General features: G+C 36.3%; 1 protein-coding gene across 1 annotated transcript; it reads left to right on the forward strand.

Moving 5' to 3' along the window:
- The first annotated feature begins 24,771 nt into the window (after nt 1-24,771).
- Nucleotides 24,772-25,278, forward strand: LOC133779718 (putative gamma-glutamylcyclotransferase At3g02910). The gene has a single exon (XM_062219639.1). The coding sequence runs from the start codon at nt 24,772-24,774 to the stop codon at nt 25,276-25,278; it is 507 nt and encodes a 168-aa protein (XP_062075623.1).
- Nucleotides 25,279-27,414: the final 2,136 nt, after the last annotated feature.

Raw genomic sequence — 27,414 nt, forward strand, 5'->3', positions numbered from 1 at the left:
TCTCATATTCGATAACAGTGTATAGTTTATGGGAGAAATTTTTAACAACGTGAAAAATTCAAGAGACACAAATTACAAGTGGTAATAGTTCAAATAAAAAATCATATTTATTTCTTAGAATATACATAAAAATCACAGGATCAATTATTACAAGACATAAAGGCCAGCTCTATAGATCTTGAATTATACGTATTTTTTCTTCCTTTTGTGTTTATGGGAACTTTCTTCAAGCAGTTTTGTTACATTAAAAATAAATGAACAATACATTTATTGCAACCAAATGACCAAAAAGCTCAATCTTGAGCCTCTAGCATATATGGAATAGCAAATAGAGATTGAGAGATAGATAGAAAATGACCGAGACTTGACCGAGACTTTACCATTGATCACTTTCCAAAACTTCACTCACTTTCTCACGTCTACTTGTGTAGATTTTAGCTATTGTTTTCTTCCCTTTGTCGGCAGCAACAGGATTCTTCGTCAATGTCTTCCAAGACAGAGTTCAGAAATTCAATGTAAAGTTTATTCTCCTTTTGGTCAGAGCCTCTACTTCACCATCCACAACTGTATATTTGGCATTAAAAAATTACCATCACCGTATATTTAGACTTCTTTCAATCCACCTTATATTTCGAATAATTTCTTATATACCGTTTTTATTGTAAATTTTCCAACAAATTTATCTATTATTTTGTATAAAAAACTTGTGTCATTTACTTCGGTCGTTGCATAAGTGAACGAAAAGAAAGAATTTTTTATTTTTTTTTACCCGCGGCATAAGATAAAATGTAATGCTTTGTATTTTTTTAGTTAATATATGAAAGAAAGTTTCCTTACAATATAATAATAAATAGAATACATAGCGATTCGCGCAGTCTTTTGTATTATTAAAAAAATATATATTTTAAAATATTTTTTAGGAGATTGTAGAGTAAGGATTTTTTTGCACCCTACTCGTACAACATGTTCTTTATATGAACACGTTATAGCGTCTTGACCACATTTTTTTTCTTCATAATGATGTTCATTGAATAGCAAACCTCTTGTAGGTTTTTGAAAAATTCTAAATAATTAAAGTGCCGAAAACAAAGTTCAAAAACTTGTTGTATGTGTGCTTTTATTTTTTATTATTATTATCATTATTATATGCTTTGCGTGATTTATTTTTTTATAAAAAGTCTAAATTATGTATAAGAAAATTTATGTTTTGTGTAAGACTTATTTTGGTCAATTACTCGTTTGAACCCTTTATTTTTAAAAATTAACTTTTAGACTTCGTGTTTGTCAAAATGTTAAATATATGAATTGATAGATCGATTATTTGAACATTGTATTTTGCCCAACTACCTATTTTGACCCTATATTTTTATATATTAACTTTGGACCATGTATTTATTTAAAATGTTGAAAATTCTTTATAAAAATTAAATTATATATATAATTTATTTTTTATAGTTAGGGTTCACACCAGTTTGAACTTTGTATTTTAGCCGATTACCCGTTGTGACATTTATTTTTAAAAATTAACTTGTGGACCTCAAGTTTTGTCAAAAGGTTAAAAATATGAATAGATAGATTGGTTATTTGAACACTACATTTTGGCCGATTACTCGTTTTGACTCTTTATTTTTAAAAATTAATCTTTGGACCATGTATTTATTCAAAGTGTTAAAAATTCTTTATAGAAAGATAAATATATATAATTTATGTTTTCTATGAAGGTTCACACCATTTTGAAATTTGTATTTTAGTTGATTATCCGTTCGGACCTTTTATTTTTTAAAATTAACTTGTGGACCTTGTGTTTTGTCAAAAAGATAGATGCTATTTTTAAACTACATTTTTTAAAACACATATATCTAAAATAAAACAACATTTATGTAAAATACAATACTACATTAATTTATAAAATATATTTTTTGAATGTATTAATTTATATATAGGTGTAGTTAGTAGTTACATTTTTTTATTAAAATTTAGCTTAAAGGAGAAAATTATTTAAGTGCTTTGGAGTAATTTTAGTTTTTTAAACGTGTAAAATAGATAGAGTAAATAATAATATCTTGTCAATAACTTATTTGAATTTAAAAAATATGTAACTACTTACATTTTTTTAAATTACTATATTATTATAATTTATAAAATGAATAAAAAATTATATTAAATGAGAAAATAGATAGAGTGCTTTAAAACAATTTGAAAGTGTAACATCATCTCCTTGAATCTCTCTTTTATATAATATACTAGATGTAAACAACGTGCAATATGCAAGTTTGTTTAGTTCTATTTACAGAATTTATTAATTATTTTTATTAAATTTATATTAATGTCATATAAATTTTAAATAAGTATATTGTTTTAATTAAATAATTTATTTATTTTTGTTTAAGTTTATGTTTATTCTAGTTTTTGAATTTGGGAGTGACAACAAGAGATTATATATTATATATTTAATGTAATATTAAATATTATACGTAAATTTAAAATTTAAGTTTCTTGCTAGATTTAAAAAAAAAAAAAACAATTTGTTGCTAATTCACAGTAGAATATATTATATGTTTAATATGATATTATTATAATAAATAATTTTAAGTTTAATTAAATTTTATTTAAGTTATAAAATATATGATTTTATTATTTTTAAATAATTATCATTGTAAAATATCTCAAAAATATCATATTTTAATTTGTTTGATTATTTATTACTTTAAAATAATTATCATTGTAAATATCTGAAAAATACCATATTTTAATTTGTTTGATTATTTATTACTTTAAAATAATTATCATTGTAAATATCTGAAAAATATCATATTTTAATTTGTTTGATTATTTATTACTTTAAAATAATTATCACTGTAAAATATCTAAAAATTATCATATTTTAATTTGTTTGATTATTTATTATTTTTAAATAATTATCATTGTAAAATATCTAAAAAATATCTTATGTTAATTTTTTTAATTATTTATTTTATTTTATTTATGTTTAAGTGCTTACAAACTACCATTAAATATAAGAATATTCTGTTAAATATAAGAATATTCTGTTAAAGTTAACATTAAAAAAAATAAAAAAACTGTTAAAACCAAAAATTTCCGTTATCTATACACTTATTATATAGAAGAGATATATATATATATATATGAATAACAAAAATTAAATTAAATGAGAAAATAGAAAGAATGCTTTGAAGATATTTTAGAGTGCCACATCATCTCTTTGAAGCTTTCATTTATATATATATATATAGATGAATACAAAAATTAAATTAAATAAGAAAATAGAATAAGTGTTTTGAAGAGATTTTAGAGTATCACATCGTCTCTTTGCATATAGATTTACTTTTTAGGTAATAGTATAATTTATATTTTTATTATTAATTAATTATTTAACTATTTTGTAACTATATAATTATTAAAAAATTAATTAAATAGCTATAAATTAGAAAAAATTAATAAGTGCTATCTAATAAGATTTAAATTAAAAAATTGTTATAGATTTTTTAATCCATCTATTCAATTGTTTTTATAATCCTTGTTTAATAAATAATAGAAAATATATAGAATATTATATATTCTGAATAATATGTATAGTTTAGAATAATAATAAATATAATATATATAAATTATATATGGATATAAATAATTATACAGTTTTATTACTTTTCATTAATTTTTCTAAAAAATATATTTAATCTTAAAAAATGATCATTATTCTATATATTTTTTTAGATTAAATAGATAAAACAAATAAGATAATGTGCAATTAAAATTCATAAAATGAATAAAAAAATTCAATTAAAGGAGAAAATAGAAAGAGTGCTTTAAAAATATTTTAGAATGTCACATCATCTTTTTGAAACTCTCATTTTTATATATATAGATATATAATTATATTGTTTATTATACGATTTTATTACTTTTCTATAATTTTTAAAAAAAAAATATATTTAATCTTAAAAAATGATTATTATTCTAGATATTTTATTTAGATTAAATAGAAAAATAAGATATTGTGTAATTAAAATTCATAAAATAAATAAAATTAAATGAAAAAATAGAAAAAGTACTTTGAAGAAATTTTAGAATGTCATATCATCTCTTTGAAACTATCTTTTATATATATATATATATATATATATATGATACATAATTCCAGAGTGACCAGAATTAATGGATTACATGCTTATGGACCAGAATTAATGGATTACATGCTTATGGGGCTGCTTTTTTATTTTTTTATTTACACTGATAGATAATATATTATATTCAATGAGAATAAAGAAACCAAACACTACTACAAAAATATGTTTATATGATACTTTTTTTAGGGCATTCACAATTCTAAAAATATTTTCTGGATTTTTTAGGACACTCATTGAGAGTCTTTAAAGAATTTATTTTAGGACTTGCAGTGCGAGCTCTGAAAACTAGTGCGTGTCCTAAAATTTTGAATTTTTTCTTAAACAAAAGTTTATAGACTTTTTAGGACACTCATTGAATATCTTTAAAGAATTTATTTTAGGACACGCAAAACGAGCCCTAAAAACTTATATGTGTCCTAAAAGTGTGAATTTTTTTTAACTAAAGTTCATGGACTTGTTAGGATACTCATTGTGAGTCCTTAAAGAAATCTTTTAGGACACGCAAAACAAGCTCTAAAAAGTTATGTATGTCCTAAAAATTAAGAGCACTCAAAGTGAGTCCTAAAATCTGTCAACTAATTTTTTAGATTTGGGGGCTAGGATTCAATTAATTTCTTTTTTCTTCTCAGCCACTAAATTTCTATTTTTTATTTTTATTTTTGTAAATGCTTATTTGTGAGATTAAGTGTATTAAAAATGTATAATAAGAAGTATTATTATTATTATTATTATTATTATTTCAAACAAAAAACCCTCATCCACACGTTTCTCTTTCACTTTACAAACCCTACCATCTTCTTTCTCTCATAAACCAGTTGCCCCACACCCTTCTTCTTCCCATGGTCTCTCTCTTGTTCTCCTTCTCTTCCAATCGATAATGGCTAAGGCTAATGGATCATTGACAACTGAATACAGGCGGCACTCTGGGGGGAAGGGCTAGGTCGTCGTAGGCGTCTGTGTTGCAGAGGTAGAGGGATGGGGCTCAGGGACTCGGGGACGACTATGGCTGGCTACAACGGTAAGTTTTTGTACTCCCTTTGTGTGTTTGGTTCGAATGTGATGAATTAGATGTGGTATTTTTTGTTTTTATTTTTTTTATGTATATATATGGAGGTAGAACTAATCACTCTATAATTTATGCCCCCAATTTTAGTGTCGAAGCTTCAGTGTTGAATTGTTTTGTCTTGGTGTTTTTGGTTTGGATTGTGATTAGTTCTGTGTAAGCATTTTTATTTATAAAAGCCAAACTATTCATTTTAGACCTAGATTTTGCTCTTGGTCGTTTTCAGCATTTAGTCCAGATTCGTTTTTTGCTTGGTAGACTTAATAAAAAAATTAGTATATCAGTTTTTTTGGAAATAATTATTCGGCATAGGAAACACATATAGTTTAGAGTTTGATTGCAAGGTGCCATTGTGGTATTTGAATAAACAAAAAGTTTAATAAAATTTTAGAAATTCTGCTTAATTCTCTAACCGCACATGTCGATTTTGTTCTTGGTTAAGTGGTAATGTAAACATTTATATCAACTACTTAGTCTTGGCATTAAATGTGAATTGCAAGTAGCCATTGAACATTTTCATGAATAACAATTAAACTCATAATTTGATATAGGGCCTTCCGACCTGCTTGATTGTTCAGTTGCGCTATATAATTATTGCTGTTTTTTTTATTGTAAAAGATGATGGGCTGGATTGATTATTAATGATTTTAACTTATGTGCTTAATATATATCAGAATTTTTTTAATATTTCAAAATATCTTGGATTAATTTGGCATAATATATGGTTTGATGCAATGCTGAGAAGGAAATTTTGGGCAGTAAAGTGTTCAGTATTGGTAGTGTGAAGTATAAGCCTCAACTTATCCATTATAAAATTTAAAGTAGCATTGATAACTAAAACCAATATATCATATTATAAAACACACGTATTTGAATATGAGCAATTATATTAAACTTAGTTAAACATGGAATGTGTTATCTAGTTAAAACTTTATTTCTTTGGCTAGGAAGATTGGAAAATAGTAAGATATGATGGGGGAGGGAAATCGACACTTGTTTTCTGAATTTTTCTAGATTTAGCACTAAAAAATAGAAATTTGTTTTTAAAAAACAATGCAGGGTGTTTGGCCTCATTTTTTAAAAACAAGTTCTAACCTTTGGCCACTCGAGTAGCAGCTCCCCAGTCAACAGGCTTTGTGGAGACGACTTTTGCACCTACAATCTCCATGGCGATAGGCTTCATTGGGGGCTCCGAGCTTCTTGGCAACACGCTAGTGTGAGTAGCTTTTCTCAATTATTCAACTAATTTCCAGCTTTGTTTCACTTAGATTAAAGTAATAGAAATTTTTGGCAAATAGTATTACTAGTAATCTGTCTATTATAAAATCCTGCTTAGGGTCATGAGAGAAGTGTTCCTAACATGTAATTAAAGTCTCTTGAGTATTATGCTTCAAGAAACTTCTTTGTAAATGCAAATCTTGTAATTTTTATGTAGAACATGTTGCAAGTGCTTTTGGTTGTGAGATAATGACTCTTTTGTTTGTTGCTGCTACTATGCATGTACTCTATACCTTTTGGAATTTTTTTCAAAAATTCATATTGTAATATTTGAATCCTATATAATCTAATGATGTCCAAGAATTGGTCTGACCCTATGCATCACACAGAAGTAACTTGGAGGTTTCGTTGCTCCAAGAACAACAAATGATGTCTAACATTTTTAGGTAGACTACTTCTGTTGTTTCTTCTATACATTAATGTATTTATATAAATATATTTAAAATATAATTCTGTGTAGGCCAATTGTTTTGGTTTGTGATGTTTTGAATATTTTTGTTGCAGTCTTACATGGATTTGGAAACCAGAGAGATAATGGCAATATATGCCACTGCATAGCTAAGGAGAACTTCCGAGATTATATTTATTGCAATCCGATGCTTTTTGTTGAGGGTACAAACTTCACACATGCTTCTCATATGTCATTTGGATGCTTTTTGTTGAGGGTACAAACTTCACACATGCTTCTCATATGTCATTTGGTTTGTCCTTTTATGAATAATGTAAAATTAGAACAATTTTATTGTAAGATCCATCAATCGAGTATCATATAGAAATATTTAGATTGTTATTAGGACTTAGAGGTGGTTTGAGGTTTTTTATGTATTTATTTTTTTATATTTATTGATAATGTTGAAAGATGTTATAAGTTAGCTTGCAATATATGTTAATGAGAAATTTAAATTTCTTTTGATTTTTTTTTTTTGTGTTTTTGTAGTATTTTTTTTTTTTTAAACTTTAGAAATCTAACATATATAATACATTTTAGACACTCCATATGATATATTTTTTAAATAAAAATTAAAAATGTAGCTATAATTTGTTTTAAAAAAAATAACTTTTAAGGGCACGCGAAAAGAGCTTTAAAATTTTTATTTAAATACACTCAACGGGATCTTTTAGGACACGTATTGCGAGTCTTAAAAATATTCTTTTAGGGCATGCGAAGAGAGCCCTAAAAACTTACTTAAAGGCATTTGCGAGTCCTAAAAACATTCTTTTAGGACTCGCAACTTACTTGAAAGCACTTAACGAGATATTGCGAGTCCTAAAAACCTCAATTTTAAGGCATTCAAAGAGAGGACTCACAATAGTGAAAATACAACTCTATACAAAAAGTTACAAAACATAAGATGATAGATAAAACAAGAGTTACAACTCTATTGCTCAAAATATAAGTAAATAGAAAGATGTAGAAGAGCAAAATCACAAACTCAAAACAATAATAATACAAGTAAATAAGTACAAGAAGAACAAAAGAATGAAGAAAACAATAATAAGAACACAAACTCTCACACAACCAAAGTGTAGAGTAGCGAGGATCGCCAACTTGAACAATATTCAAAACCTTTGTCCAGAAGCTTATTTCTCCTACTGCACTAAGGGATCTCTCAAAGAACTAACTCTCTGTAATTATGAAGTCTCTATGGTGTATTTTCCGGCCAAGTGCTTTGTGGATAGAATATGATGTGTCTTACAAGTGAGCAATAGGCTCCTATTTACAGAGTTTGAGATACACTTTGAATTTCAAATTCCACCAACCTCATGATTGTTACCAATGTTTAATTAGATGTTTATGGAATTAAAATGGAGATTTAGGAGTTACTTGGGATGTTAGAATCGTTCAAATTGGAAAAAAATCTTAAAAAAAGAAAGCCTGTCAGCACCACTGTTTGCGGCCATGAGTATCAGTGGCCTTGGCAACTGACCACTGTCCCCTAGGCGCGACCAGTGATAATCGGTGGCCGTAGCCACAAGCAATTTTCAGCAACAAAATTTTTCAATTTTTCAAAAACGTCCCAAACCCTTTCCCAGATGATTTTGTAACATCTACACACCTAATGAGAGTTAAAAACATGTCTCTAACAACCATATTTCATAATGACTTTGTGAAATCCAAACTCAAACGTGTAACACACATTCTACACATTATTGGGTAATATTTGGGAGTTGCAAATTTGTAATTCCAAAATATGTCACATTTGGGCACCCATATGTGTCCAATTTTGTGAATCTCAATAATATGTTACAAGATGTGACAAATCACATTTTATTACATTATTGAATCTAACATTATATTATTTAAAATAATATAACATTCTCCCACTTAGATTAAATAATCACTTTTTTGTGACACTTATTTAATCTATTAAACATTATATTAAAATATAATATTCTCCACTTGATTAAATCATCACTCTCTATAGAAACCTGTGCATTGGTTCATAAAATAAAATGTCTTTCGAATTGAATTTTACCTTAGTGTAATTATCACAAAGTTTGTTGAAATTTTGGTTGACGAAGTAATGAACCATTATTCCTTGATAACAAACTGGCGATAACATTCTCCTTTATATTTTAAAGTGATTCATTCTTGAATCAAAATATTAAAAACAATAGCTTTAGACACCAAGCATGTCTAGATTCATCCATTCTATACATATATAGCCAAAGTGATTTGGAATGTGGAATTCCAAATCACCTATTTGATAAGGTGACCAAATTAATCAACCATTAGGAAAATAAATTGATTAACTTTGGAGCATAATCCCCACATTTCTCACATAAAGTTAAAATATCACTTTTAAATAGAAATCTCTTTATTTCTATTAAGTCTGTTATCTTTCAAGATAAATCTTGACTTATAATTCACAAGGTTCATCATGAGTCCTTCAAGCCACATGCTAAACTCTCAATAAATCAATATAAAAAGCCTCAGTGTTTATCTTGATTTATTTACTTGATTTATTTACTTGCTAAAGCAATACATACTTCTTTGAAAGTAACTTTCACTTAGTTTCTTAATATATTTCACAAAATAAAAAATAAAAAAAATGTGAACACAAATGTAATATGAGAATTTCGTAAACAAATAATCACATTATGAAATAATAGGTTTACACTCTTACCTATTATTTTAACAAGTTCACTTTGAAACTTTGATAATATCTCACACAAATGTCTCATAGCAAAATAAATAATTATCATAGAATAATACTTTAACTTTATTGTTAGCTTTCAAGAGTACAAGATTTATTATAGGTCATTACATGAAAATAATCATTTCTCAACAAGGCACATAAACATGGTAATCATGCTAGGATCTCTTCTTCCTTTTCAATAACATTTACCTCATTCTCATGTGGGTCTTTTCGGTACCTACATACTCTAAAATAGTGCCCAGATTTTCCACAAACAAAACAATGACCTCTCCGTCTTTGAATTGTCCATGATCTTTATTTGGACCTAAAGGGGTCCCACTACCCTTTTCGTTGTTGTTGCCCTTGGGATGCTTGTGTGAAACGACATTGGCCTTGGAAGTCTCATCTTTAGAATCATTCACACCCTTATCTCTAATTCTAAATTCCTCTTCAATTCTAATGTGTTTTTGGATCTCTTCCAAAGTGTAATCCTCATTCTTATGGAGGATTCTTTTCATATAGCTCCTCCAAGTTGGTGATAATTTTTTTACTATTGCACCAACTTGAAAGGCCTCAGGAAGCTTAATCTTGAGAACTTTCAACTTGTTCAAAATCACTTGTAACTCATGAATTTGAGGTAAAAGAGTTTTTCCATCAATGAAAGAAAATTCAAAATAGTGAGAAATTAAGAACTTTCTTGTACCTTCTTCCTCAGCCTTGTACTTACTCTCCAAGGCATCCCAAATCTCCTTTGCAGATTTAGTATTGGTGTAGAGGTCATATAACCTATCAGATAGGGCATTAAGGATATGACCCCTACAAAGAAGGTTGTCATCTTCTCTCTTCCTTATTTTCTCCACCACCTTGGGAGTGTCTTTGTTGGATGGCTCGGCTAGAGGTGCCAAGGATGAATCAAGGATGTAGGCTATCTTGAGTGTTGTCAAAAGGAATTTCACATTGTCTTGCCACCTAGTGAAATTTGATCCATCAAACTTATCCAACCTCACTAGGTCTTGGTTCATGATCTTTATGGTCTCAACTTCCATTGAAACAAACATGGGTATAAGATTTTGATTGTTAGAGAATATATTAAATTCAATGGGAATAGAGAAACGAAAATGCAACTCTATGCATAAGGTTACAAAAGACAAGATGATAGATAAAATAAGAGTTACAACTCTATTGCTCAAAATACAAGTAAATAGAAAGATGTAGAAGATGAAGATCACAAACTCAAAACAATAATAATACAAGTAAATAAGAACAAGAAGAACAAAAGAATGAAGAAAACAATAATAAGAACACAAACTCTCACACAACCAAAGTGTAGAGTAGTGAGGATCACCAACTTGAACAAGATTCAAAGCCTTTGTCCAAAAGCTTATTTCCCCTACTTTCTAAGCACTAAGGGATCTCTCAAGGAAGTAGCTCTCTGGAATTATCAAGCCTCTATGGTGTATTTTCTAGCCAAGTCCTTTGTGGATAGAAAATGATGTGTCTTACAAGTGAGCAATATACTCCTCTTTATAGAGTTTGAGATACCCTTTTAATTTCAAATTTCACCAACCCCCATGGTTGTTACCAATGTTTAATTAAAGGTTTATGGAATTAAAATGGAGAATTGAGAGTTACTTGGGATGTTAGAACCGTTCAAATTTGAAAAAACTGAAAAAAGAAATTGGTTGTCAACACCATTGATCGTGGCCAGGAGTATCAATGGTCACGACCACTGGCCTCTGTCCCCCAGGCCATGACCAATGATAATCGGTGGCAGCGACCACAGACAATTTTCAGCAACAAAATTTTCAGTTTTGCCAAAACGTCCCAAACCCTTTTCCACATGATTTCGTAACCTCCTTATACACCTAATGAGAGTTAAAAACATGTCTCCAATAGCCATATTTCATAATGACTTTGTGAAATCCAAACTCAAATGTGTAACATACAATCTACACATTATTGAGTAATATTTGGGAGTTACAAATTTGTAACTCCAACATATGTCACATTTGGGGACCCACATGTGTCCAATTTTGTGAATCTCAATAATATGTTTCAAGGTGTTGACCTAGATTTTGGTCAACTGACACGGAGTCAGAATATGCTTGATGTGAATGAATATGTTGACAAGAATCAAATGACGAAAAGTAATAAGAACACGATATTTTTATAGTGGTTCGGCCCCAGGATCTGGTAATGACCTACGTCCACTTAGACTGTTATTGATATAAGAATCAAAGGAGTGATCAAAGAACAAGAGTTCAATGAGTTTCACTAACCTCTGAAGAACAATACAATATTCCAAGGAGAATTATCCTAGTCTCAAATAGTTCAAAAGCAAAAGTCCCCTCCCTTGAGCTATCTTTTTCTATTTATAGGCTCAAGGGGGATTACATGATTTAGTTGCCGATATTCTCTCCTAAATAATCAGATATTCAGGAGATTGTGTGATTTAAATTTGGGATCTACAAAGATCTTTACAGTAATATTACATTGCATGCGGAACCATCGACCATACTGGTCGCAGGTAAGACTGGGCTGCTTACTGCTTCTAATACGTCTTCTAGTCGATATACTAGCAGAGCTCTTCCAGGCGTCAGCCACGTGTCCAGGGATTACTTGCCACATCATCAATTCCAATTTTTTGGATAACATTTGCCCCCCAAGTTGATTTATTACGAGCAATAAATAAACTTTTGAGCGAACGACCCTTCGGTAACCCCGCCATACGTGTCAGAACCCTTCGTGTGTTCTTGGAAAAAGTAACCTACTCCTGTCTAATCATGACTTTTCGGTTCCCCGGTAATAATTCGACGGCTATTCCGCTTCCCCATACTTCGAAAAAGAGAAACCGATGATTACACCTTTTTTATGCCACAGACAAACTTATATAACATCTCCAAACTTCCCTTTTTCTTTTTACGCACGTCATCGCCTTATCAAAAAACCCTAAAAACCAGAGCTTTTATCTTCTCCGGAGACCGTTCTTCTGCATTTTTAAGACTTAGTCTGAGAGTTCCTTGATTTCCGAAGACTCTTTTCCAATCTCCACGACCATTTTCTTGGTAAGATTTTGAATCCTTATGCTTCAAATTTTCGTAATGCATGCTTCTGTATGTTGACTGTTTGAGTTCGTCTGCTTCTGGTTTGAGATGCTTGTGAGTAGAATGTCTTGTAGGCAAAAAATGTTACGAGTTAGTTTAATAGTCGGGATCATACTTTTAGGACGTAAAATCGAAGTAAAAATTCGATCTTTAGGCTAATTGGAAAATAGGTTTTTCCCGCCCTAAGGGGAGTTGAAAAAGCTTTTTTGAAAACCTTTTTACTTTCACCCTTTGATCCGTTTCTCAAACTGTTCGTGTGGAAAACTTTAGCTTTTTGCTAGAATGCTGTTGTATAAAAGCTTGACTTTTATGCTCGACCAGTGCCATTCTAAAAAGCCTTTAAAAATTCTCTATCCTCACCTCCCCATTCTTCTGTTTGCAGACTTTGATGCCAGATTTGTGGGGAGGTGAACGGACCATCGACGACGATCTTCTCGCCCAGCTGCTCGAAGGCGAAGAACAATCGGGCGACTGAATCCACGAGATTCCCTTCTCACGATCCTCCTCCAGACCTCATCCTTCCCCTCCTCAAATGGCTCGTTCCAAATTCATAGGCAAGAAAAGACCTGAATCCGACGATAGTCCAAACCATCCTACCCAGCCTGATTCACAGGCTAGGGTTCCTTCGACCAGTGGCCGAAACAATCCTGCTCCTGACCCTAACATCCAAACTAGAGCCCGCCCTTGCCATCAGAATCTGCCTGATGTCGAGTGGTATATCTCCCCGACCAGCCTAGTGACCCCTCGGATGGTTGCTAACTATTTCAGGAAGTATCCTCTCACAGGGGTTACCATTAGAATTCCTGCCGCAGACCAAAGGGCTAACCTCCCCGGAGGTATATACAGCGCTTGGTCTCGGTATCACATAAAGGCGGGGGCTTTCCTCCCTCTTCATCCTTTTTATCAGGGGGTGGCTAATTATTTCGATGTCGCCCCATTCCAAATTACTCCAAACGGATATAGAATGCTGGCCGCACTCTATATCTTGTACAAACTTAAAAAATGGCTAGAACCTACTCCCCACGAGGTCAATTATCTTTTGGACCTTAAATCCAACTCGCAACAATATGGGACGTGTTTCTTCCATCTTTGTCACCAGGAGACAAACCGGACATTCCTGAGTGACACTACACATATATCCAACGTGGGGCAGTACAGTAAGGAGTACTTCCTTACTCCGGACATAACCAGCAACAACCTGGCCTTCGCTCGAGGAGGTAAGTGCTGTCTTTTACTGGTCGATACTTTTAATCAAAGAGTCTCCCTTCATTCTTCTCAAACTATACTTTGTCTTTTAGGCCCATGGTTACGTCCGACCCCAACACCAGACATGGTGTTGAGGTCCAATGCACTGACCAGGATGACGGACGCGGAAAAAAGCGTCAAGTCCCTGGTCACTAATGAAAACCTGAGGCTGTCTGGCCTCCTGGATCCTCGCCATGAAACAAGAGGACCCGTGGTAGCCGATGCCACTGCCGAGGGGGTTCCCGAGCAGCAACCTCCTGCATCCCCTCCCCGAAGGAGGCCGACGGGGGTTACAATCAGGGAGCCCACGGGCAATCCTTCCGCAGAAAGGCCTTTTGCTCCCTAAGGCAAAGGGAAACAAAAGGCCAAAGAGCCGGTTGTGGACTTGGGGGAATCCTCTGATGAGAATGGTAAAGTTATTTTGCTTTTAAATAGCTTGCCAATTCCCTGTCATTTGTTTGACGGGGAGGGCAACTTTACGTATACTCCAAATCTAGGGTCAGACTTCTTCGTGCCAGATAATGAGTGTGTGACTAATATAGTCAATAGTATAGCGACCAGTAGTTGTAGCTCGGGTATTAACTTTGTGACCTTCTTTTCTGTTTTGATAAAGAGTCTTCATCTGCCTTTATCTTTACCCTTTGCATGTTTTTACTTGTGTGCAGATATGGCCACTCCCAACGTCTTAGACCTATACCAGGCTGAGGAGGAAGAGGAAGTTCCTCAGCTCCGGCGAAAGTCATCAAGGAGACACAACGGCAAAACAAGCCAGGGACCTGCCAAAAAGAGTCGAACAGAAGACCCTCCCAAGGACGTGCCAACTGGGAAAACTTATGCTCATCCTCCGGCTCCTGCTGAGAAGCAGACTCCTCCTGCCCCATCAAACCCTCCGGCTGCGCCCACCAGGGAACAAAACAAGCGGGAAGAAACTCTTGGGGCCAAACTCTTGAACCATGCCTTATGAGCAGCAAAAGACCGTCTTGCGCATATCGTGAAGAACGACCGCGTCAAAAATGCAATGGTTGAGGCAGAGAGTATGGGGGTCGACCAAATTCTGAACAGGACCCTGAATGAGATAGCCAGTGTAAGTGCTTCTTTATTTCTTTTGCCTTAGTCTTTTATTCTTTGCAACAGGTTCTAACTTTTTCCTTTGTTCACAGGCTTTGCTGTCTGCAACTGCTGCTCGTACCCGTGCCCAAGCCTCTCTCGAACAGGCTCGGGCAAAGGCTATCGAGAGGCACCAAGTGAAAGCAGCCGAGGAACTTTCGGTTGCAGAGGCCAAGCATGCAAAGGGGTTGGAGGCGATGGTTCAGCAGAGGGATGCCGCGGTGACCAAGCTATCGGAGGCTGAAGCTTCGAAGGCTGCTATAATAAAGCAGAGGGAGGAGTATCAGGAGGCCAGCCGAGTCCAGTATCGCGAAGTCAAGAGACTGGGTGAGGTGCTTAAGTCCAAGGACGAGGCCATCGCTACTCTTGAGGGCCAAGTGGAGCAGCTGAAGCTTGACAGCACAAAGAATCTGGAAAGGTATAAGAAGACGATGCTCCGGTGTTTTTACAACTTCTGGAAACACAATCAGGGCGCCGATTTCAGCTATCTTTCAGAAGATGTTAGGACTGCTGAGCTGGCTCGCTGCACTGCTCAACTGGCTGAAGAGGAGGCCAGAGCAAGGATCCTTGCTTCCCCCAGCATTGCCGGCGTAGAGGAAGAAGGAGTTGCTGAGGATGCTGCCAACCGGAATGCTGATAAAGACCTTCCTGCTCCCCATGCCTCTTGAGCTTTTTTATTTTTTCTTTCTTTTGATTACACGACCCACGGGTCGTGATGTAAAGACAATATTTGAATTTGCTGCACGGGCAGCAAACTTTTCCTTTGATTTAAACAGTTACATCCAAGCAGTGATGCTTGCGGTGTAAAGGATTGCTTCATGATGCAATAACATTTTCATTTATTATAACATTTGTCCGCATGACCGAACTTAGCATAGTACTTTGGCTTGATTTAACAAAATATAAATTTTGAAAAATATTCTAAGTACCTTAGCATGCTTTCACTCATTTTGTTCATGTGTTTACATACCTCATGGTACGCTTTGCTATCGATGTGCCTTATATGCCCCCCAAGTGATCGAGGAGCTTTAGGTCCTTGGTCACTTGCCTTGACCATGACCTGTTCGAACATTTCTGCTTGGGTGAAAAAGTAATTCTTGTAATACAGCAAAACAACACACGTAATGAACAAATACTTGTAAATATAAATTTACAAATGTTGGCAAGAATGACTGGCTGCGCACAGTCCCTTATAATCTCGTATTAAAAATGGACTAAACATGTCTTTACGAGTGATTCTAAAATAGAATCTTACATATACGACCGATTAGCCATACAACGTGGCTAACCCTCTTTGCAAAACTTGTAAAAAGTAAAATTTAATACAAGCCAGTCCTTTAAAAAGGACTGTTCACTGATAATACTTGCGTAGGTGTTCTCCATTCCAATAACGTGGAATGAGATTTCCATTTAGGCGTTCAAGTTTGTAGGTGCCCGGATGAAGGACTTCTTCAATCTGGTAAGGTCCTTCCCAATTAGGTCCGAACACTCCTGCAGTAGGGTCGCGGGTATTCAAGAAAACTCATCGTAGCACCAAGTCACCGACGTTGAATTTTCTTTCTTTAGCTTTGGAGTTAAAGTACCGGGCGACTTTTTGCTGGTACGCAGCAACTCGGAGTTGGGCCTTCTCCCGTATCTCGTCAATCGAGTCTAGGGACTCCATCATCAGTTGGCTGTTCTGGTCTTGGTCGTATGTTAGGCGTCGATGTGAGGGGGGATCTAATTCGACAGGCAACATCGCCTCATATCCGTAGGCTAAGGAAAATGGGGTATGTCCTGTCACTGTTCGGTGAGACGTTCTATACGACCAAAGGACTTCAGGCAGCTGCTCTGGCCATGTTCCTTTAGCTTCTTCAAGTCTTTTCTTCAGGGTGTCTTTAAGAGTTTTATTCACGGCCTCAACCTGCCCATTTGCTTGGGGATGTGCAACTGAAGAAAAGCTTTTAATAACTCCATGTCTTTCGCAGAAATTGGTGAATAAGTCGCTGTCAAATTGGGTTCCGTTGTCTGAAACTATCTTTCTAGGCACACCATACCGGCAAACAATGTTCTTGATGACAAAGTCAAGAACTTTCTTGGTCATTATGGTAGCAAGCGGTTCAGCTTCGTCCCATTTGGTGAAGTAATCAACTGCCACGATTGCATACTTTACTCCGCCTTTCCCTGTAGGAAGGGATCCAATCAAATCTATCCCCCACACTGCAAAAGGCCACGGGCTTTGCATCTGTTTCAATTCATTTGGAGCTGCTCGTGGAATCTTGGAAAATCTTTGACATTTATCGCATCTTTGTACAAACTCCATCGAATCCTCATTCATAGTTGGCCAGAAGTAGCCTTGCCTCAGAATCTTCTTTGCCAAACTCTGCCCCCAGCGTGATCCCCGCAGAAGCCTTCATGCACCTCTTTCATGAGTTCCTTAGCTTCTTCTAGTGTAACACATCTGAGTAGTGGCATTGAATATCCTCTTCGGTACATAATACCATCGACCAGTATGTATCTAGCGGCTCACCTTTGTAGAGTTCTAGCTTTGTTTCTATCGGCTGGTAGCACACCGTTCGTCAGATACTCCAAGTAAGGTGCCATCCACGTATCCTCCATTCGAATCTCCATATTGGTCTCAACTGTTTGTATGCTTGACTCACTCAGTCTTTCTACTGGCACAATGTTCAAGGTGTCAGCATCTTTCGCGCTCGCAAGTTTTGCTAAGGCATCTGCGTTTGAATTTTGATCCCGCGGAATTTGCTGAAGGGTGTACTCTATGAACTGGGCTAGCAGGTCCTTTGTTTTATTCAAGTAGGCCACCATTTTTAAGCCTCGCGCTTGATATTCTCCTAGAACTTGATTCACCACCAGCTGTGAATCGCTATAAATATCAAGCGTCTTTATGCTCATATCTTTCGCCATTCTCAATCCAGCGAGGAGTGCTTCGTATTCGGCTTCATTATTTGACGCGGTGAAGTCGAACCTAATAGCGCAGTGAAATCGATGCCCTTCCGATGTTATCAATATCACTCCCGCTCTAGCGTGGGATTCGTTGGACGACCTATCTGTGAATAACTTCCACGAAGGAGCTTTGTCCTGAGGCTCAGGCGCTTTAGGTTGTTCGCACTGTTCGCTGTCTGGGAGTTCGGTGAACTCTGCAATAAGATCGGCCAAGACTTGTCCTTTTACTGCCGCTCGCGGTGAATAAGTTATATCGAATTGCCCTAGTTCGACTGCCCATTTTAATAATCGTCCAGCCCCTTCTGGTTTTTGGAGAACTTGCCGAAGGGGCTGGTTGGTTAAAACTGTGATAGGATGGGCTTGAAAGTAGGGGCGTAACTTTCTAGAGGCCAGGATTAAGCAATATGCTAACCATTCAATTGGTGGATATCTCAATTCTGCCCCGATCAGTCTTTTGCAGACATAGTAGACTGCTTTTTGTACGCCTTCTTCCTCGCGCACTAGTACCGCGCTAGCAGCAACTTCAGTAATCGCCAGGTAAATAAACAAAGTTTCTCCTTCGATCGGCTTTGATAAGATGGGAGGTTGTGCCATATGGATTTTCAAGGCCAGGAATGCTTGCTCGCAGTCTCCTGTCCATTCAAACTTCTTATTTCCCCTAACTAGATTGAAGAAAGGGACACACTTGTCTGTTGACTTCGAAATAAATCTACTTAGGGCTGCGATTCTCCCGGTTAAACTTTGTACATCTTTGATCCTTTTTGGCGATTTCATGTCGATCAGGGCTTTTATCTTGTCGAGGTTGGCCTCGATTCCTCTTGAATATACAATGAACCCCAAAAACTTCCCTGATCCAACTCCGAAGGAACTTTTCAGGGGATTTAACTTTATTTGGTATTTGTTCAATACATCAAAGCACTCTTGTAAATCCCTTACATGTCCTTCTGCCTTTTTAGACTTTACTAGCATGTCGTCCACGTACACCTCCATGTTTACTCCGATCAGCTTCTTAAACATGTGGTTGACTAGCCGTTGGTAAGTCGCACCTGCGTTTTTTAGTCCGGAGGGCATTACTTTGTAACAGTATAAGCCCGTATCGGTCTGAAAGCTGGTGTGATCCTCGTCGGGGGGATGCATGCTAATCTGGTTGTAGCCCGAATATGCATCCATGAACGAGAGGATCTCATGCCCTGCAGTTGCATCGACCAGCTGATCTATTCTTGGGAGTGGGAAGCAGTCCTTTGGGCAGGCTTTATTGAGGTCTGTAAAATCCACGCAGGTTTGCCATTTGCTGTTTGGCTTGGGAACCAGCACTGGATTGGAGACCCACGATGGATAAAATGCCACCCTGATGAACCCATTCTCCTTTAATCTTTCAACTTCTTCTTTTAAGGCTCTCAATCTATCCTTATCGAGCAGCCTTCTCTTTTGTTGCACGGGTGGAAAAGTCTTGTCTATATTCAGGACATGGCTGATAACTGCAGGATCTATCCCAGCCATGTCTTTGTGTGACCAGGCAAAAACCTCCTGGTTCTTCCGCAAAAATTCCACCAGTGCGTGCTTCGTGGTGGGCTCTAGGTTTTTCCCGACCTTTACTACTCTGGTCGGGTCTTTTTCGTCGAGTTGGACCTCCTCCAGGTCCTCGACGGGTCCAACGTTTTCTTCAAAATCCTCAAAGCGAGGATCTAGATCTCTATCCTCACTTTGGGCAACACCCTATTTGGTGATTCCATCACCGGATTGGGCTTGTGTATCAACCGCCATCTGCAACTTATCTGAGGTAGTGCCCTTCGGCATTCCGTTCTTCGCCTTTGTGATTGGGGCGTTGTAGCACTCCCTGGCTTCCCTCTGGTTCCCCAATACACGCCCTACCCCTGCGTCTGTTGGGAACTTCATTCCCAAGTGCCACATAGAGATGACGACCTGTAGATAAACTAGTATAGGCCTCCCAATGACGACATTGTACGCCGAAGGACAATCGACCACTACAAAAGTGGCGAGTAATGTCCTTGTTGCAGGCATTGTACCTGTCGTCACTGGTAGTTTGATCAATCCGGCGGGGGCGAGTCCTTCTCCAGAGAAGTCGTATATCGTTTGGTTGCAGGGCTCCAGGTCCTTAACGGACAGCTTCATGCGTTCCAGCGAAGACTTATACAAGATATTCACCGAACTTCCTGTATCGACCATCACTCTTTTCACCATCATGTTGGCCATTTGGATGTCCACGACCAGCGGATCGGAATGTGGGAACCGGACGTGTTGGGCATCGCCATCAGAGAAGATTATTTCACCTTCCTCTGACCGAGCCTTTTTTGGTGCACGGTCTTCCACAGTCATCATCTCGATGTCCTGGTCGTGACACAGAGTCCGAGCATATCATTCCCTGGCCTTTCCACTATTTCCCGCGAGGTGCGGGCCTCCACAAATGGTCAATAAGGTGCCAGTCACGGGGGCAGGCTGTAAGGGTGGCGAGCGTTGGCGCGTGGACGCTTGCTCGTTGCTACCCGGAGCTTCTCGTTGGGAATTCCCCGAGGCCCGTACATATCTTCTCAAGTGTCCTTGTCTAATAAGGAACTCGATTTCGTCCTTCATCTGGTTGCATTCGTTGGTGTCATGTCCGTAGTCGTTATGGTAACGACAGAACTTGGTAGTGTCCCTCTTTGAAATATCCTTTCGAATGGGGCCAGGTTTTTTGTAAGGCACACTAGAGCTTGTGGCCTGATAAACCTCTCCCCGAGACTCAACGAGGGCAGTATAGTTAGTGAACCGAGGTTCATAACGGTTACCCTTCGCTCGTTTATTGTCGGAGGTGGAAGGCTCGTTATACGGCCGTTTTCCACCATTCTTGCCATTGTTGTTGCCGTTCCCGTTGCCTTTGCCATTGCCGTTAGGTTTGGACCCATTGGCGGCTTTGGCGGGCTCGACTGCTCTCTTATCCTTGCCAGAAGGCTTTCCATCGTCGGCAATGGCATCTTCAAGCTTGATGTAACGATCAGCCCGGTCCAAGAATTCCTAGGTAGTTCTTACTCCTTCCTTTCGAAGGCTTTTCCAGAGAGGGGAGCGACGCCTAACCCCTGCGGTTATGGCCATCATTTTGCCTTCGTCTCCCACCGTTTTTGCTCCAGCTGCTGCTTGCATAAAGCGCTGGATATAGTCCTTCACTGATTCTCCATCCTGCTGGCGAATTTCAACTAGCTGGTTTGCTTCGGTCGGATGCACACGACCTGCATAGAACTGTCCGTAAAACTCCCTTACGAACATTTCCCAGGAAACTATGCTTGCGGGAGGGAACTTAAAAAACCATTCCTGCGCGGCTTCAGAAAGTGTTGCAGGGAAGATCCTGCACCGAGCATCTTCGGACACTTTCTGAATATCCCTCACTTTCTGAAGATCCTTCCCCCGACCAGCTGTTGCATTGCCTGGTTGAGGGCATCTATCTGGGCCTGTATAGCGGCAGGAATCGCTGTGGACTCTATTGTTGGGGGGACGTTCTCGCCATGCCGCTCGCGGCGATCGTTGAGTACATCTCGCAAATCCTCATCTCTTCTCCGCTGCTCGCTACCCCCGAGCCGGTTGAAGACATTATTTAGCCTGGGCTGCCCCCCAGCATCCCGTCTATTGGGTTGGTCATCTTGAGGTACCTGGCTCCCGCCTCTACCTCTTTCTTCATTCCTCCTACCAGCATTTCCCTTGCCTGAGTCGGCCTCATTATACCCATGGCCATCCCTGAACCTTGATTGGCTATGGTGGGATCGACTGTTCCCTCGATTTCCATCCCTGGCTGAAACGTCCCGAGCGTTAAAGGGCGGCCTGCGCTGGTCGTTGTGTCCCCGTGCATTATAATGCCGTGGGGGACCCCGGGCCGCAGAGCCTAACTCTGAGTCCCTCCTGTTACCAGGAGGGTTCTGACCTCTATTCGGTAGGTTTGGTTCATCGCCCCTACGACGTCTAGGACTACGAGGCTGATGCTCGGCCCTATCCTGCCTCTGCTATGGGGGATTACCACGACCAGCTTGGGATGGTGGCTGCGCCTCAGGGTCCAGTGGGACATCGTCATGGGGCACCTGAGGCTGCTCGGGCCTTTGCGGACTCGAAGGCTGGATTGGTGGGCTAGGATTAGGACCCCTCTGGGGTGGCCCATTGATAGGTTGGTCAGGCTGCGAGACAGGTGCGGCCTGATTCCTTGCCAGTTGCAAGGCTGCCTCGAGGGCTGCCATGGCTTCACTCTGGCGGCGGTCCATCTCCGCCTACCTTTCGCTTAATTCCACGCGCTGCCGTTCAATTTCCTGCTGCTGCCGCGCCACAACTTCGGCAGCAGTCTCTTGACTGGCTTTCAGATTAGCCAGCTCTTCCTGCAACGCCCCCAAGGTACTCTTCAGCGTTGCATCATCCATCTCTTCCTCCTCGAAGTCCAGATGTGGCTCATCCTCCGCCACGCTTGCAGGGGGAGGAGGAGGTGGGTTTGACGGCGCAGCGGCGGCCGCCTATCCAGCTTTCCTTGAAGTTTTCGCCATTGATTTTCTCAACAATGATAAATCAAGCTCTCAACGAAAGCACCAGAATGTTGACCCAGATTTTGGTCAACTGACACGGAGTCAGAATATGCTTGATGTGAATGAATATGTTGACAATAATCAAATGACGAAAAGTAATAAGAACACGATATTTTATAGTGGTTCGGCCCCAGGATCTGGTAATGACCTACGTCCACTTAGACTGTTATTGATATAAGAATCAAAGGAGTGATCAAAGAACAAGGGTTCAATGAGTTTCACTAATCTCTGAAGAACAATACAATATTCCAAGGAGAATTATCCTAGTCTCAAATAGTTCAAAAGCAAAAGTCCCCTCCCTTGAGCTATCTTTTTCTATTTATAGGCTCAAGGGGGATTACATGATTTAGTTGCCGATATTCTCTCCTAAATAATCGGATATTCAGGAGATTGTGTGAGTTAAATTCGGGATCTACAAAGATCTTTACAGTAATATTACATTGCATGCGGAACCATCGACCATACTGGTCGCAGGTAAGACTGGGCTGCTTACTGCTTCTAATACGTCTTCTGGTCGATACACTAGCAGAGCTCTTCCAGGCGTCAGCCACGTGTCCAGGAATTACTTGCCACATCATCAATTCCAATTTTTTGGATAACACAAGGTGTGACAAATCACATTTGTGTGACAAATAATATTTTCACATTATTTAATCATACATTATATTATTTAAAATAATGTAACATACATAAATATATACTAGATACAAGCAATGTGCAATGCACGTTTGCTTAGTTTTTTTTTTATATAATCTATTGATTATATATATTAAATTTGAATCATTGTCATATAAATATTTCAAATAAAAAATAATATTATATATAAAATAATGGCATAAACATATTAAATGAAAAATTAAACCAAAATACTTTTTACGAATTTTTTAAATATATATAATATGATAACCTTTTTAAACATAAACGATAATATTTTTAATAAAAATTAAGATCATGTATTATATATTATTATTATAATAATATTTAAATTTATATTGATATAAGTATTAAATATCTAGTCTTGTATTAAATATAATAATAATAATAATAATATTTTATAATATTTGAATTCATATTAATATAATTAGTAGAAAAATAGGATTATATATTATTATCATAATAAAATTTTGTAACATTTAAATTTATATTAAGATAGTTATTAAATATCTAGTCTTGTTTGATAATTTTTTTAATAAAAATTAAGATTATGTATTATATATTATTATAATAGTATTTTATGATATTTAAATGGGATAATTGTGGCAAAAGTACCCAAAGTTTGGGTTTTGTACGCGGCATAGACCCAAAGTTTATTTTTCGTGGCAAAAGTACCCAAAGTACCAAAAAGTGTTATTCCGTTTGGATTCCTCCGTTAGTTACATCTGATGTTTGCGGCATAAGTACCCAATGTTTAGGGATATTTGCGGCATAAGTACCCAATGTTTGGGTTTTGTACGCGGCATAAGTACCCAATGTTTAAAAATAATTATGATTTGGACCAATAAAAACGTGACACGTGTCTGCCTAACGGAGTCTAACGGAGGAGGCTGACGGAATTACAGTTTTACTGACTTTGGGTACTTTTGCCACGAAAAATAAACTTTGGGTCTATGCCGCGTACAAAACCCAAACATTGGGTACTTTTGCCACAATTATCCCTATTTAAATTTATATTTGATATAAGTATTAAATATCTAGTTTTGTATTAAATTTTATTATAATAATAATATTTTATAATATTTGAATTCATATTAATATAATTAGTAAAAAAAATAAGAATATATATTATTATCATAATAATATTTTATAACATTTAAATTTATATTAATGTAGTTATTAAATATCTAGTATTGTATTATATATTATTATAATAATGATATTTTATAACATTTGAATTTGAATATGAATTTATATTAATATAATTATTATATATGTAGTCTTATATTAAATATTTTAAGTTAGTTTTTAAGGTATATTCCATTATATATTTAGAATATTCCGTTAAAGTTAACAAAACAAACCCTTAAAACTAAGAATTTATGTTATCTACACACTTATTATATAGAAGAGATATGAAAGTCTCTTTATAGAACAAAAAAAATATAAGGTTTCCTTTCGAGGGCGGCTTTTTAAGTGACTAAAATAGGGTTGTCCACAATTGGTGAGCATTCATTCATTTATATCTGAATCTCAATGGATGAACCGTCCAACGTCGAGGGTGAGGCGAAACGAAGCCTGATCTTCACCTGTGGCACACTCAAGCGTGGTTTTCATAACCATACACTAATTCAAGATCTCATCTCCCACAAAGACGTCGTTTACATCAGCGATTACGTCACCCATCAGCCCATCCCCTTGGTCACCAGCCCCCAGGGCATCCCTTACATCATCAGCCTTCCTAGATCGAGTCACCGAATCAAGGGTGAGCTCTATGTCGTCATGGGCCCTGGCCTCACCTGCTTAGATGATCTTGAAGGCAACGCTATCGGCCACTATGAGTGCCTCCCGATTCTGGTGGTGCGAGATCTTAATGACAACGACGACGTCGTTTCTGCTGAGGGCTACTTCGCGCAGCGAAGCTTCGGGGATGCCCTGTGGGAGAGAAATGGGAGAGAGTGTCTGAATGAGTATTCAAAGATTGAGGGGAGAAGGTTTGTGTTGAACCAGGATAGGCCAGACCATGGCCGGAGCATTCTTTAATACATTCGCCTTTTCTGGCTTCATTCGTTGGGAAGTGAAAATCATTGCTACAAATATAGGCTTTCTCTACACTTTTCTCAAACTTAAATAAAAAGTGCAGAGAAAAGTAGTAAGTGTTGTAAATACCGTGGAGAAAAGTACTTTTCTTTTCTCTGCGGTTTTTTCAAATTAACCGCGGAGAAAAGTCCTCTTCCCCATATACTCGACCCCGACCCTTCACTCTCCTCATTTCAGTCGCGCGCGAGAACAAAAAACCCATCTTGCCCAGCCACGTTAATCACCATCTTCACCTTTTTTATGTGTTTTTTTTTTTTTTAAGTTTTCCACATTAATGCTTTAAATCATGTATATATTCATAAAAATGATTTATTTTGAAGTTTTAGGGAAAAAATAAAGAAATTTTGAGTGGATTTAATGGGGTTTTAATGTTTGTTTATAGGTTGGTTTTTTTTTTGTTTTGAATGTTTGTGGATGATTAGAAGACATTTTCATGCTTCAAGACATGTATTGTTCTCTTAAACTTGACTTTGTTTTTATTTTAATATTTCAGATTTTGGGATATTAATACCTAATGTATTTTTTTTTTCATTATGTTAATTATTTACATTATATTGTTTTTTACATAATTTTTTATATTATAATATTATTTTTTTACATATCTTTTTATATTATTTACATAATGAATTTTTTAAGTTAATTTTTGTTAATTATTTTAGGAATCCAAATTTATTATTAATTTATCTCTAATTTTGTAATTATGGTTTAGTAAATTTAATTTTAGTGGTATAACTATTTTATTAGAAAGTTACTAGTTACAATTTGAGTTAACTTGTTTTAATTTAATAAATAATTTTGAATACTCTAAATCATACCAATTACTATATTTACTAATCATTGTTTAAACTTTTGTTGTAGGAAATGCTTATTTGAATTTGAAGTGTATGTGTTGAAATTGTTGAAGATTAATTTTGAAGATGAGTAATAATTACTACTTAATGTTTTATATTTCTTTTTTATATTATACAAACTATTGTTAGAGAAGTTTAAATATATTAGATATTCATCTGTAGAGAAGTAGGTTCTAAAATAAAATTGTGTGCTGCGGTGATAACAGAAGGTTGATAACATGTGTGTCTTGATGAAGTAGGTTTCATGAATTATGTGTGCTGCGTATAGAATTATATTCATATTCTAGATTATTCCATTTATTTGAGAAAGTTACTATTCTAGATTATTCTATTCTTTAATATTAACATTGACCTTTTGTATTTATAATTCAACTAGTTTAGGAAATTTCTAGAATTGTGTAAGGAGTAACCAACTAATTACTCACCATTGTATATATATAATCTATCCTTATGTGTCAGAAAATCCATTATCTATTTTCTTATTCAATCTCAAGTTCAACATGGTATCCAGAGCATAATAATCTTTGGGCCTGTACAGTTTTTTTTTCACTCAATCATCTACTATATTCTCCACCCTTAATGGCTTCCGAAGTGAATTCCTCCTCCACCACCGACAACACCACCATCTCCAATTCTTTAGACCCACAAAATCCCTTGCTTACCATCAATCTTTCCAATATCACCAAACTCTCCACCACCAACTATCTCACTTGGAGTCTTCAAGTTCGTTCTCTCCTTGAAGGCTACGATTTACATAGTTTTATTGATGATGATCAATCCATTCATGTACGCACAATCACCACCAATAATGTCACCTCCCCAAACCCAGCATATACTACATGGAATGTCAAGATCGACTTATTTTTAGTGCTCTCCTAGGTGCTATCTCACTTCCGTTACACTTGCTTATTGCCTGCAATTCCTTTTCTCTCGATTCGTGGAATATTCTAGCTAACACATATGCCAAATCGTCTTGTGCCCACATCAAGAAATTTAAAGATCAACTAAAATGGTGCACTAAAGGTTCCAAATTAATCACTAAGTATATGCAGACTATTAAGACACGTTCTGACGAGCTTGCACTCCTAGGAAAACCAGTTGATGATGAGGATCTTATTGACAGAGTTCTTGTAGGTCTTGGAGATGAGTACAAGTCCAATGTTGATGTTGTCAATGCTTGTGACTCCCCTATATCCCTTGCTGAACTTCATGAGAAATTACTTAATAA

This window comes from Humulus lupulus, chromosome 5 (assembly GCF_963169125.1).
Source record: "Humulus lupulus chromosome 5, drHumLupu1.1, whole genome shotgun sequence".
In the NCBI taxonomy this organism is placed as follows: Eukaryota; Viridiplantae; Streptophyta; class Magnoliopsida; order Rosales; family Cannabaceae; genus Humulus; species Humulus lupulus.